The sequence below is a fragment of the Scomber scombrus genome, chromosome 22 (assembly GCF_963691925.1).
Source record: "Scomber scombrus chromosome 22, fScoSco1.1, whole genome shotgun sequence".
NCBI lineage: Eukaryota > Metazoa > Chordata > Actinopteri > Scombriformes > Scombridae > Scomber > Scomber scombrus.
In genome coordinates this window covers 17,457,556-17,473,103 of record NC_084991.1, presented here as the reverse complement: position 1 = coordinate 17,473,103, position 15,548 = coordinate 17,457,556, and the positions used below count along the sequence as shown (strand labels likewise).

General features: G+C 39.4%; 1 protein-coding gene across 1 annotated transcript in view; it reads left to right on the top strand.

Moving 5' to 3' along the window:
- The window catches only part of snd1 (staphylococcal nuclease and tudor domain containing 1), a 177,855-nt gene that overhangs the window by 129,891 nt on the left and 32,416 nt on the right, over nt 1-15,548 (top strand). Inside the window, exon 18 of the mRNA XM_062444103.1 lies at nt 6,637-6,778. Coding sequence (XP_062300087.1) covers nt 6,637-6,778 — 142 coding nt within the window. The remainder of the gene's footprint in view (nt 1-6,636; nt 6,779-15,548) is intronic.

The following is a 15,548-nucleotide window of genomic DNA, read 5'->3' as shown; positions in this document are numbered from 1 at the left end:
TAGACACCCAGCATCTAATGCTAGGTGTCCCTGATGCTCATTGCCACAGTAAATGTGGTACTTTATTTTTTTAACTTTAAGCACTTTGAGGTGAGCTTCCAAAAAACGGTTACAACAGGAGAGAGACTGAAAGAGAAAAATGTGCCCTCCATTGAATTAATGAACCATTCTCTCTAAAGGGATTCATCAGCGATATAATACGGTCTAAATTAATTTACATAGTGCACTCTTATGAATAACATGTTCCTATTGATTTCAATTGTCCTCAAAGTGTGATTGGTTAATCAATTTACAATGGAGCTATATAAGTCGCCATATAAGTAGAGAGACCACTCACTCATATATTATCTTGCTCATATTACTCTGCTTCAGCTCATTTGCGACAGCCACATGTTTCAGAACCACACAACTTTTGCGCAGGTTGTGACGACTGAGCAATCTTGTCCACTAAAGATGTATTTGAATCTGAGGGCAGTGATATATGCGTACTGCAGCTGTCAAGCACTTTCTGTATGAGTATGAGTGCAGTATGTGAAGACAGGTTAATGAGGAATTGTAAGAAGGACTGTATTTAAAGTGGCACTCAAAATGTTCTTTTCAAGGAGCGCTCTTTTCTGAATGTCAGATTAAATATGAAAGCTGCTCTGACATGTCCTTAATTTCATAGCAGTGTAAAAATAAAACTTTTTTTTCAAAAACTGTTATTTTTTATTTATTTTTTTTTATTTGAAATAGTTTAACTTCTGCTTGCATGTTAATCAGATTTTAGTATTCGAAACAAAGTTAATGCTACCACTTTTTTCAGCTTCTCTCTTTCTCTTGGCACATAGAGGTTAAAAAGGGCTTTTCTGTTAAGAACTGTGTATAATTTCCATTTTCAGACACACCCTCTTGACCATTTATTTTCTATCTTGTATGTGTGTGCTGAACATAGACTGTACATAACCATGGACATAGTAAGTGGTGAAGTCACCCATTGGTTTGTGTTGTAGCTGGTTTGAAGCCATCTTTTCCGTTTGGAGCGAGACCTTCAAAATAAGAACTCTGAGTCTTGCCTTTGACACTCTGGAAACACATCTTATTATCTCCGACCCCACGGTTCAATTCATACTTTGGCTAATGTTTGCCACTTTAGCTTAATTGTGCTTCTGCGGGTAGCACCGAGTTGGTGAATCTGTCAAATCTGCAGACGTCAAAGCTACTTTGTCTTAAAATCTTATTACACTTACTAGGGGGCCTGAATTAGTGATAGCGATTGAGACCCATCGAAAACAACGGCTGACTTAGTATTTCTAGCAAGAAGTTAATTATTTTGTAATGGGAGTCAGTTGGAGCCAGGGATTTTTTGGTGCCAGCATCTTGTGACCATCAGTGTCACTGAACTTTAACATACTTCTGCAGTAGCTTTAGCCTCAAGCTGTGGTAGTTGCCACTTGGCACTTGCATGCTAAAAAAGTACATAGTGTGTACTTAAGGTAGCAATGTTGATTTTTTGTCTCAGTAGACCATACACACACACACAGACTACTGAAATTGACACACTGCCACCTTTAATCGGTGTTCAAACCAGCCCTCACCCCCTCGTTCTGGCACTATGTGTGTGTTCAGTCATCCATCTGTCTGTGTATTCATCCACCTGTGCTTGTATGGGTGAATATATGAATGTTGCACCATTGCTTAGGCTTTTCAAGGCTAGCATCAAATTAGTATTATTTAAACAAATCACCAGACTATTCAACAGAATACCTAACTCTGAAAAGCAGAGCTGCTTTCACCCATTGTAAAAAAGCCAGCAAGATATCTTGTGTGCCAGGTTGGAAAATTAAGACTTGTGGCTAGTAAATCGTTGCCACAATTTGGCAGTAAGCACGTATTCCTTTTCAGGGCCAGGCTTTATTGTATCTGTTGGGTAAGGGTTGATTTGCTTGAAAAACCCAATTTGGTTGTTAAAAGTTAATATGGCTAGTGTCTTGAAGAGTTTGTATTAATTACTATACGCAGTGCACATAGAAAATTGTTTTCAAATGTTAACTCTTGATCAATTGCTATTATTGTGCTGGTGAAAAAAAGAAGATAAAGTGATGGACTGGGGGTGTAAGATTAGTGTAATGCAGCAAGAGAAAAGAAGCAGCGGAACAAAAGATTAAGAGAATGAAAGGTGGAGAATAAAAGAACACAGATTTGTAAAATGGAAATGGGAACAGGCCTAATCCCTACCACACATGCTTGAACACTTCTCTCAGCCTTATGGTTCTGATAGTTACCATGTGTAGCATTAGAGGAACCTTGCCCCATCATCACATTACTCTACGAGACTCACTTGTCACTCACTTGGGCTTGTGAGTGTGTCGTCATTCAGGAGTTGTGAAGGGCAGCCTAACCTGCCATCTCTCTCAGCTTGGCCTCCATTATTAGGACTTGTTGTCCTTTCAACCCGAGCTTAATGGCCTGCCGCTTTTTTCCTTTTCCCCATCTTTCTATCTCTCTCTTCTCCCTCGCTCTCTCTCTCGCTCTCATTGTCTTTGGCAGCTTGGTGGCTCTAGCATCTGGCTGCAGTTGCAGAGCAGCAGCAGAAGCAGCAGTCACATACCTGCATTCAAGTGGAACAAACAGGATGGTTGGCTGCTCACAGAAGGTCATCAGCCCTGGGCACAGTGCGTGTGTGTGTGAGCGCGTGTGCACATATTTGTTCTTTAAAAGAGACGGAGCTCTAGTGTTTCCAATGGTTTTCTCCAGACACCATGTAAACTGGATTTTCATCTCGCTGTAATTACACCAACCACTGGAGTCTTTTTGCAGTCTCAGCCACAAATGGACAGCAGACACCCTTTGTGTGAAGTGCTTGTGTTACAGCTGACACTCGCTGATTAACAATAAATATTTTCAGTACAGAGTTATTCTACATATTTCTCACCAGGCCCTCTTGTTACCACTTCTGATTCTCTGCGTTGGAAAATTGGAGTCATGAAACTCTGGGTAACCTCAACTTTTTGTTAAAACATTTTCAGCTCGAGCAGACACAGCTTCAGGTCAGAGAGACAAGAAGCAGCAGGATGTCAGTCACTCTGAGTGCAAACCTGCTGCACAATGAGGCACAAGCATCAGATGTGTAGAGATGTTAAGCAGCAGTAAGTGCTGCAATAACTGAGTTGCGTAATTTTAATCTATTTGCAAATGTCCCGAAATGCACTGGTTGACACCTCAGAATGGAACAGTATCACTTTTGTTGGTTGCCACGGTGATCAAACATGCAAATACAGTTCATAACAATGATAAATATGTACAAGTTAAATAACAGGTTCAGTGCAAACAAGCCCAAAAATACAGATTGAATGAGAAGCACCTGCACATGCTGTTGGAGCAGATCTGCCTCTGTTCACCTTCATGTCTTTCCATCAAAATTTCACTTAAGTGGTCAAATCATGTGTTCAGCTTTTCGACAAAGGCAAGTGTGTGTTTCTAGCTGTGTTTTGTACCCTTCTCTTGTCACTGTGACATCCATACTCAACACAAAGTCAGAGGCCAGCAAGAACTGTTGTGGCTGTTCTTGATATCCAATCCAACCATAAGCCCACCCACCAAGAGACGCCATCATGATGGCCAGCAGGCTAATGAATGGTGACACTCTAATCTTTGTTATCCCTAATTGGTGCTCCAGGTTTGATCAACATCCAAGCCAAGTCAGCTCAATCGCAATGTGGGAAGCATGTTTATTAACCAGAGGCTGTATATGCCAGGTTGATCTCGTGGTTTGCGAAGCGTGGCTGCATTTTCAGTCTTCATTGACCTTGCTCACCTTAAATCCCTAGAATTTTTACCTGCTATCTTTCCCGCCTTCCTCCTCTCCCTCCCTTTTTCCTTCCCTTTTCCATCTCTTTTATTTATTTTTTGCTGCATTTGTAGCATAACTAATTAATTGCAATTTGATAGTAAGACCCTATCTTTTGTTAGCAGGTAGGCAGGGCAAGAGCTCTTAGTTTTTCCATTACGTTTTATGGGTAAGAGTCGAAAGCATTTCTTCATTGGTCGTGAGTTTTGATTTTTTTTTTTTTTCTCTCCCTCCTCCAAATCTCATTCACCAATTTATCTGTCACTTGCACATACAGACAGTTGACTCCTGTAAAACCCCTGTCACTATACATCACCACATCAATTAGGTAAAGGGATAATCTTAGCATGCTGTAGAGCCAGCATATTAAAAAAAAAAGAAGCCGGGGGTATGTTTATCTAAGCCTTAACACTAGCGTAGCTCTGCAGATGAACTAAGGCAGAGTGGAAAAAAATGACTACACTAAAACTAGCTAATCAAATTAGCTGGGTGATACCATGCAGTTAAAAAATTAGCCAGAACCTAATTGGGTAATATCACTATGTTGTTAAAAATCTGTCCGCCTCTGTTCCTTCTCTTTCTATAACCTTTAAAAGTAAACACTTCTCAAATAGCCTGCAGAAAAGAACGGTAACAAGCTGTGCTGGTGCTGCTGCTGTTACAGCTACACAAGAAGTTGTGAGGCTCGGTTGCACTTTTTGACTTTTGAGTTCCTCCATCCATCTTCACTCTCTGTCTCCACTCATACATCTCCTTCACTCCCCTTCTCCTGCGCTACATCTGCAGGGAGTTGATTAGCTCGCTTTCATCCTGACCACGTCCTTTTTATGTGTGTTCATGCACGCACTTAATACTATTACTGTACTTGAAGCTGTGTACAAACATGCTGTATTCAGTCTTAACAACCACCCACTATTCCTGCCGCATCCCTTGCTCTCTGTAAACACACACACACACACACACACACACACACACACACACACACACACACACACACACACACACACACACATATCTACTGACATCTATGCAGTTTGATATGTGGCCCAAGGCAAAGCACTTCTCCCTAATGAGCCTTCTGCCCTCTGTTTCTTCTGGGGAGCCGAAAGAGAAGTAACCTTGATGCAGCATAGAAAGGATGTAACCTGCTTAACACACACTCATACACACCAATTGTGCTGTGCATGTGAGGATTCTCACTGACTACATTATTTCCCAATCCTGTGACATTATCATCAGCTAACCCAGGACCAAATCCTTAAAAACCGAGGACCAGCCAAATTGGTTGATAAGTACTTAAAGGAACAGTTATCCAAAATCACAAAGTACTGTGTTCTCTGATGTCTGTGTTTTTCTTTTTCTTTGTTGAGTGTTTACAGACTTCCAAAGATGAAGGCGCAGGGGGAGCAAACAGATAATTAGAATAGTTAAGATTAAAATAATTTCTCCTTCAAATCAAATATCCCAAGATACGAGTAATGGAACGTAATGTTTCTTCGACTGCATCATACCCTTTTTTTAAAACATTGCTTAACCATGTCATGTAATATGTTACTTCAGTTCAATTTAACCACAAATATTACTGGGACCACTACAGAAAAATGTCGAACATTTAATGTCCAGGAATTCTCATTATAAAAAAAACAACAAATTGGCCACAATTTTGTAATTTGGCTTTACAGGGTCCAGCAATATACTAGGTAATGACCTAGAATTGTTAAGCAAGATAACGATCCAAAATACACCTCACAGACTTGTACATGAAGTATCTGGCATTTAAAGAAAATGAGGTGCAAGTCAAGCGTCAGACTTCCATCTCATAGATAGTGTTTGGGTCCAACCCCCTAACTTAATCTTGGCTGTCATTCAGATTAAAATATTTTTCATATATTCATATTGACTGTTGATGAGGTTAATGTTAGCTCATACAAATATGTGTTTAGTGAACTGAAGCACCATGGTATTTCAGAAAGCTGTGGTGTATACAATAGATATGCTAGTAGCAACATGAGTTTGGTCATATATAATGAGTAACAAGAATGTTGACTGGGATTGAGTAATTCATACCAAGGCATGGTATGTCTGCATATTTTGGTCCCTTTTGATATTCTGATGCTGTCATAAATATGTGAACATAGCAGTCACTGGTGTAACATGTGCAAATCTCTATTGTACCTCAAAACGATGGAAAAGATTTCACATTTTAACCCTTACGTACTGTTCAGGCTCATTTATTTTATTTTTTTTACATTTGAGAGTGGTAAAACCACCCTATACACAATTATTTTAGTCTGACTTTTCCTAATGTGACTCAGTATACAACAATGTAAATAGAATGCATCATTTTTGTGCATCTGACACACATTTTTATATATAGAAAAGTACAAATTTGACCTGTGTTTGTAAAAAATAAAACATCAGCATTTAAACATGTTGTATTCATCATAAATGTCCTGGACCATAAACTAATCATTGTGAATGCATTTTTTTCCATTAGATTAACCAAACATTTGTCAATGACTGATGGGAAATTTATGAATGTGAATTGGTGCAGAGACTAATTATGAGTCAGAATATGAAAAGTATGTAAGTGTTAAGTGGCTGGACATATTAAGGACATTCCCAAGGTCGTCCTGTTTCTTATTTGCTTGAGTGATGTTCTGTCTCACTCATTTATTCTCCATATTTAATGTAACCCCCCCCCCCCTCAAATGATAGCCTTAAGTGTCTTAGAACCATGTTTATATTTTGCAGGTCCGGTATTTATAGAAGTCATTGATCTGTCTGTCACCTGTGTTTGTGTGTAGGTCTGGGCCAACTATGAGGAGAAACCAGTCGAGGAGGTTGTGCACCTAACAGAGGAGAAGGAACGCGTGGCCAACTACAAACCAGTATACGTCACTGAAATCACCGACACTCTGCACATCTACGCCCAGGACGTTGAGACAGGTACCTTGAAAGTGTGCTCTGTGTGTGACTGTGAGAAAGCATAAATGACCATTTTAATCTTAAAAAAACGGTTTAATAGAAGTTTGAACTATATAATAAAATGAAGGGTTAGAAGACTAAATTACTGTATTGTCAAATAAATATTAAATTCGATACAGCATACATGGCTAGTTTAATGTAAATTAGTAAAAGTTGAAATTGCTGTCAAGCATGTTGTATTACTTCATGCTGCACTGACTATTTTATCGTCCTATGTACTCCCAGACTAAATAATACCATCAACAACCTTCCACACAGAGGTGCAAATAAGTGCTCCCTCACTTTTATTCCCCTTTAACACCAGACTGACTTTATGAATGACAATTATCTCTACCACTCAGACATTCACCTCATCCCTTGCTGCAGCATCCCTCCCACCAGCAGAAACAAAACAAAACGACATCCCACTTGTTATTACTAGTGAATGACTGGAATAAATCACACCATCCCCTCCTGTCACCAATGACAGGGGGAGGAAGGAAGAGAAAAGTTCAGAGATGGGAAAACTCACAATCCCTAGTATCCCCGCATGGCTGCTCCCTCTGACGAGCTCTGTGTGTGTGCGTAAACATGAATGAATGAACACATAATGCCTCCCCGTATTCTGTTTTGTGCAGAGTTACAGCCCGCTTTCAGGTAGTATGTTTAATGGCCCATCTTGTGCAATAACAAAATCAAGGGGTGTGGAAGTGTATATGTATGTATCTGTGATTAATTATTGATGCATACACACATCTGTTTCCTATTTATTCAATATTTTAATGGCCACATAATGATAAAATAGAACCATTTCTTCAGTAATAATACAAAGCAATGTTTACAGAAATGTAATATAACCAAAACTATATTTGTTGTCTTTTTCTGACTCAATGTGACCATGTTTTAAACCTTCAAGTATGGTATAAGAATCCACCCAGTCCTGGACTGTTTGAATTTTTGATCTCATTTTTGTAACACACAACGCACACACAGTACACATTCAGAAAACACACAATTATACACAAACCTGCATTCACAAACTAGCTGGAACAGATCGAAAGTCTTCATGCCACTCACTGTCCCTTCATCGGCTGCCAGTTTATGTGTTTGTGAGTGGTGGAGGATGCTGAGGTCTACCTCTCCCAGCCGCCCCACACATCTGGCTTCACTGGCAGTCGACTGTCGGAGGCCATGAAATTGACTTGGGCCACCTCTTAATTTGCCTTGCTGCCATAATAAATTAATTTGCTTTCACCTACTGCCAATCTGAGCCCAAGCTTCACTCGCACCATATTAATCCAATCGCATATGAGTGTGGAAAGAATATTGACTCCGGTGTTTTTTTTAAACGCCCCCTACCTTTCTTTCCTTCACTTGACAGGCATTTAAACACCATTCCTTAAAAACCTCTAGGTGTTTTCTAAGTGTGCACAAACAATCTTCTCTTCATCTTCTTGCCACAAGCTGTAGATTCAAATCTAAATCCCTTACAGTGCCTCTGGCTCCTGCAGCTGTACTCCCCTGAGAGTCAGTAGGGGTGTGGAGGTTATGTGCAAGGTTTTTATCACTGATCAAAATCACGTGTCACTGCGAAGAGGCTGAAATGTACACTACATGGCACATGTTAACCTGAGGATAGGGTTGATGTCTTCAGCATCACTTATTGCCAGCAGGGAAAATGTTCAAGTGAAATGTAGAGTGAAGTTTTTGCTTCTTATGGAATATCTAAAACATGGCTGGAGTTTAATGGCTTCTGGAAAACATACTGTGCCCAAGCTACACATGAAAGAGTAAATCAAAGTGTTTTTATTGACTGCATATTTTTCATAAATACCTTATATCTATAAGGGACTTGGGGAAACAGCAAGATGCAAAGCATTTACAACTTCTTTTCTCAGTAGCAACCTAAGTGTTGCATTTAAAGAAACTGTACACAAACTGCATTTTTTATATTGCTGCTCTCAGTGTATTCTGACAGGAGAGCTGTGAGTTATTTAATCTTCTCTCATATAAAAGCTTGATTTTAGATGATCCAGCAATGCTGGGGCCGGGTTATTTATTTATTTTTTTCCTTTAATTGGCCCGTGTTGTTGAACCAAGAGGGCTTATGTGCTAGTTTAAAAAAAAAAAAAAAGTGTTATTCTCAGCAGGGAAGCAAAACCTGACCGGTCCTCACCCCCTGCCTCCCTCTCCTCATCTCCCTTTCTATCAGGCTGTTTGCCCCTCCCTGCCTTCCTCCATCTCTTTTTCTCCCTTGGTCTCTTTCATTTTTGCTGACGCTTCCTCAAAGCTACATTAAGTCATACCAACCCCTTGAAGATCACATGAAAGTGTTGGAGTGTTAGGGCCTGTAAAATCCAACAAGCTGAGTGCTTTGCAATATCATCTTGTATCTTCCCTCAATTTTCTGAAGCACATGCACAATTTCATAAATACTTTTGTGATTGCAGATGACGACAACATAGGACTTGATATTAACATCAGAGTGGTTGTAATGTTTGTGCCACAGATTATGTTAAATATGTGAAATAGATGCACTTGGCCATACCAATTAACCTCTAACAAATCATGTCTTTCAAGTAAAATCTTGTGAAGTCTTGATAATTACAAACAGGGGATGCATGCAATATTATGAACACCGCAAATTAATAATCCAATGACAGTGTGAGGCAAATGGTCATAGCATTGTTTAAATGTTGAAGTAGCATTGATGCATTGCTAGAGGTTGCTTTAACTTCTGTACATTCCACTGCTTCTGAAGTTACCACAGCTGCATCGGCATGATGCATCCTTTACAAAAATGTACCTTCCATGACCCACATTATGTACCCACCACACCTAACCATTTTTGCAATTGCTCAGCCGGAAGCTAAGATCATAGTCGAAATTCAGTCAGTGTTTTTTTTTGGCAGCCCTGGAAGCACTTCATTTCCTAGATGGGGGCAACACTTTCATTGAGTACTTCTTGACCATTCTTGAGGCGTAGCACACTTACGACAGGCAGCACAACTGGCTTTTCTCTGGTCTCTGGTCCATTCAGTTTAGAAACTAGGGACAAACCTCACTGAAAGTAGCTTGACTGAGGGGAATAAAACAGTATTGTCACAGCTTTGCTTCTGACACCATAATTATGATGTGTGTGAGCTAGAGTTGTGTACTGAACTACTTACTTTTAAGGGTACCGACTAAATTCTGTTAGAATAATGAGTACCAATTAATGTGAGATCAATCAGTGCCAAATTTCACTGTCATGGGACTACCAGGACACTTGAATATATATCAACACTGTGATTAAACTTTTTTATTTATTTATTATTCTACTTATTGCACGCTGAGATATTTGACTGTATATGGAAGTTATTAATCTGCATTACTTTATGCCCTCATCTCCTCCCTTATTTATAACAGACTGTCAGTCAATATCCCCACTTACCCATTAATTAGTCTTTCTGCTTATCCATCATACTGACCGTGTTTATGTACTTATCATCTATCTAAATATCTATCTAGCTGTCTGTCTATATGCCTAACTTTTATTTTGGGCATAAAACTAATCATGAAAGGTACCTGTATTTATAGCACCAAAAATGATTAAAAATACAGCGGAGACTGGCTGAGAGTCATTTTTCTGCCTGCAGTTAAGCTCCCATTTGTTTCAACCGTTGCCTCAATAAGATAAGATTAACTTTATTGATTTGCACAAAGGAAAATGAAAGTGTCACAGTGGCAAGAAGAAAAGAAAAAAAGCTGTGAAGTAGTCCAGGTGGTAGGATAATACTAAAGTCAATGAGCATAGGGTAGAAATGAATAGGGTTTTTAAGATATGAGCGTTTTTAATTATATCAAACGAAAAGAAAAATGGCTCTCCAGTGAGAATTGTGTTGCTTAAATACAGTATATATTATAGATAGCGACATATACAACAGATAACATTAAATAAAAATGAGAATGATCCAAAATAGCTTACATTTGACAACAGCACGCAATATACAGTTTTAGAAAGATGGCAGCAGTTTGTGCACTTATTGTACTGATAATGAGGAGCGCAGCAGAGAAATAGAACCTGACGTTGTAACCAGCGTGTAACAAGCAGACAGTACATTTTAAAAACAGCACATTTACAGCCAATAATATTTAGATACAGTTTCCAAACCATTAACCATGTGGAAGTTGTGGTTGTCTTATAGTCCTGCATGTATTTATTTGTTTGTTTATTTATTGTGATCTGGTAAAAGGCTCTGGTGATTTAAAAAAGAGACGTAACAGATGCTTTTGCACTTAAACGAACATTTGTAGGCCCATGAAATAATCTCCATGCTTTTATCTTCTTAATGATTGTCAAGCGTAGTGGAGAAAATGCAGTTTGTAATATCTTTTCATTCTCTTGGGGTCCTAAGCGCTCTATATTTGACCCTTTTTCCCCATTTTAATTATTCACATTTAATAACTCTTAAGTGCGGGTTTTTTCATGTTTGGATATCTTTACATAAGCTCGATAAGTGATTAATTTCACGTTAGGAATGGTTTTTTTCCAAGTCACTGAGAAGCTTGAGGGATTGCACTCTTTAATCCTCAGTTCATTTTAAGGGCCTTTATCTGTTACTGTATTCGTTTATCTCTCATTGTCTCAGTTTCCTCCTCACACACATTATCTTGCCCTCGTACTGCTGTCTCTCTTTTCTCTCCCTATTTTCCTTGTGTGTGTTGCTCTCTCTCCGGAGGCTATATGTAATTACTGTCAGAGGGGGACCTGCATAGATCTGTGTGACCTTGGACACTAAAAGACAGAGGCCACTGCAGGCACAGGGGGAGGAAGTTACTCTGTGCTGTACACTGTTTGTTGGTTTGCCGCTATGCCGGAGAGTTGACATAATTAAAAACTTGCTAAATATAGCCCCAAAGTCCTTATAGGTACGTAGCTGTAATGGCTGCAACCTGAATATTGGATGCTCTGCCACTTTTGTGATTGTTTTAATCAAAGACCGAGTACAAGAGTGTAAGTTTCCCCACAAACTCATAAGCTGTGGCCCAAGTTCATTATATGTGCTAGTTTAAGAAGGGCTCCAGCTGAACTAGACGGGTAAATCTTAGCATATTGCAGATAAACAGTATTGGTATCGGAGTCAGCTGATAAGTAACAAGAAATTACAGAAAATACAGACATACCAAAGATAACACTGCTACATAGTTTGCCACCAGAGAGCCCTGACAAGTTTATTTTTCAATTGTAAACTGGACATATTTATAAAATACATTCATCACAATTCTCTAAAAAATGAAAAAAACAAATCAGATCCTCAACAAAAAATGTTTATGTATGTTATGCATTGATGTAAAAAAACAAACATAATAAATGTACTCAAAATAGACAGAGTGAGTGAACTTTCTTTACTTAAGAAACAAAATGAACCTTATCTAAAGGTCCACTTACTAGCTTATGAAGAAGCTTACAGATACGTCTCACTTATTTCATTAACAAATATCTTTGATGGAAATGGCGTAGTTTCTATCATGTGACCTAAGAATAGAACGTCAGTCCACTGAACTATTTCCATTACACTAGTGGTGTAATGGGATGTAGCTGATCCATGATCCATACGGATCGCCCCCCCGCGGTTCGGCAGACACATGTATCGCCGAGTAATTGCAAAATGTAATGTCTCATTTGAGACAATATGAACAAACTGAGTAGCTACAAGTCATGAACAGCTAACAGTGAATATGAAAGAGCAACAACCAAACCAGCATCAAATGGGTCCAAGTTAGATATGCGGGTATGTTTACAAGCGGTTTAATGTTCTGCTGCTAATTAGCTATCTAGTTGCTATCTGTTGTTAGCGACGCTATTTTTCCCGGTTAATGTTTAATGAGTGGCTTGATCAACAAGCTAAGGTGCAGGATAAGAAATGTTTTCATGTTTCTAAGTTATCAAGTTTAGATGATGTGAACAGGCTATTTTTGAATTCAAAACCATGTTTAAAGGAAGAAGAGATCATGGCTCATATTGCACTCTAATTTAATGATTGGGTGTTGAATATTTTATACATTTTAAGATGGTTGAAAGCTCTGAAAAAAACTAGAAAGCAGGGCTATATTTAATTTATTTATTTGGTCAGACTAGTCAAAATGTTGTCTGAATGCAGATCAAATCCAATTGATTTTTTAGTGTGCTATTGATATGTATTGCACAGAGCAATGCTAATATATTAAAGACGGTGGAGAGCCAGTTGAGAAAGACATCAAATACAAACTATGTTTTTCTCTCTCTTTCTGAAGTTAAATGGGCAGTGGCAATCCAAGTTTCAGTTTTTGATTGAGCTGTAGTATGGACTAATTTACCTCTGGGTTTACCTTGCCATATCCTCAGCAGGGTGTCTGATACATACACACACACACCTAATTACCATCTATGAGTTAGTTACATCACTCAGGCGTGTTGGCTCCAGCTTGCATGGGCTGTCCTGGCCTACAGACTGTATCACTGGGCAACGTTCCTACAAGGTTTTCTTTGCCTAGCTTGCAACCTCCCCCTGATTTGGACTTCACTCCGTTGTCACCTCCGTGGGACTGGATTGGTAAGCTGGGCCTCGACCGACAAACACACATTTTCTGCCCATCCCAAGCCTCAGCTGCAGCACAGTTGGCGGTACATCCTGTCTAGTGCTTGTTTCCTGGCATCCATACAGACTCATAATGAGTGGAGTCGTTCCCCCCCAACCAGGTGCCACTCCGTCCACATTATTCACACTTCTACCTTTTACACACAGCAGCTGTTCATCACCTAATGATGCTGGACCCAGCTACTGATGGAGCAAGGCAGGCACGGTGCTATACTCTCTCTGGCCAGACTTAAAACCAGACTGTTTTCCATCTCTTGAAATTAAATTCCGTTACTCTAGAAAGTTATGTTTCAATCTTATATTTTTTACGGACTTGTCGTCTGTATTGCCAATAGATAATGATTCACTTTTTTCCCTTCTTTGTGTTGGTTTCTTCTTTAATGTAAGACATCTTCAGCCAATATTGCTTCCCTACAGTGATCTCTCAGTATCACAGTGTCAGTATCTCTCCTTTCATGTTTATCTCTATGTTAAGTGGGGGCAAGTTGCCACAGTAACTGTGATATTCAGGGTGTTGATTTCAATAAAAGGATGTGAGAATTACTGTAGCAATTCATATTGATCAGGGTGAGTGGCCCACTAATTGGCTGCCATGTCAAGGCAGCCAAGTGATGATTACTTTATACAATGGAGCTTAATAAAAAAAGGGGGGGAGAAAAAGGGTGTACATTTAGACATGGTTGTTGCAAGGCTGTCTTTGCTTTTGGTTTTGTTTGTCTTATTTGTGTTTTTTTGGGGGAGGAGATATCTTTCTGTTGGCACTGTGTGGGCATCTAGCTAAAATCAGGCAAGGGTTGAGATAATTAACTTTTACACAAGACTGTTATGAAGCTACTTTATCAAAGGCGTTTTAGAAAGTTTTTTCTTTTTTGTTTAAGAGTTATTTTGTGTTATGGTCTAATTAAAACAATGAAGTAGAGAAACTAAATGTAAAATGAAAACAAATTATATATTGGAGTGCAGCAGAGTTCCAGACAACATAATTGCAAATGCGCAACTAAATATGACAATTGCATTCACAATTATGTTAAATAGTTTAATGGCCCCATCAAATCAGAGGGGAAAAGTGTTAATTTCTCTACTATTCTCCTCATATGTATGCAGAGATCCTCTAATTAAGGCTGCTTGTGTGTACTTTTAATACCATATTAGTCTTTGCCATCCTGTGTGCTTTATCCAGAGCTTAGATACAGTTGTGTTAGTGTTTATTGTACCTTGTTCATCTGTCATTTTAGGTATTTTATTAAGCTGAAATGTGTTCAAGGTCTTACTGGGGTTCAATTCAATCATATACGTGCAATGAACAAAGTAACCAAGTTTGTGAGCGAAAGTTGCAATAGCCGAGTAGATGCTGCTGTTTTTCACTTTTCCAGCTCCCTGCCACTGCAGCAGATGCAATATTTAGAGGTCAGACCCCGCCTGGGTGATCTACCCCCTCCCAAAGCATTCATTATTAAATTAGATACGCAACTTAGCTTCTAAAAGGTCAGCTCACCTGTCGGTTTGAGGTGGGAGGCTTTTGATTTTCAGGTGGAAAATAAGCATCCATATTCACGTCCTGCACTATCCTAGCGAGCATGATTTGCACTAATGTCAACTTCTGGGTCTATTACCTAAAGCTGAACGGTTGAACGACACTTTTCGCAGTGGTGAGCCACTTATAGGTCTGAATGGGGTTCTCTTCAAAATTGGCCAGGCTCATCTCCCTCCACATCCCCCCCGATCCTCTTCCCCAAATGTTGCACAGGGCCGTCTTATGAGTATATTTGGACCCCTCACAATTCAAACAGAGCATTAGCTGCAGTCAATGAGGCTCGACAGGTAGCAGAGAGAGGAGCAGACTGATGCAAAAAGAGAGCCACAGATGCTGTCTCTGTTTAGATTCTTCAGTGATGGCTTTTCCAATTACAGAAACAATAATTTGCTGTAAAAGGCTCCAGGCTGCCGGGAAGGGTAGAATGGAACAGGGTAATTGGTGGTGGTAGGGGGGTATCGCATGAGATATAATCCATATTACTCTCCAGTGGGAGTGGAGCAGCATTAGTCAAGCAGGGGGGATCATTTGTTTTTTTTATAGTGGCCTCCCTCAACACTCTGCAGATGCTGACACCACTTTAAACATGACTCAGGAA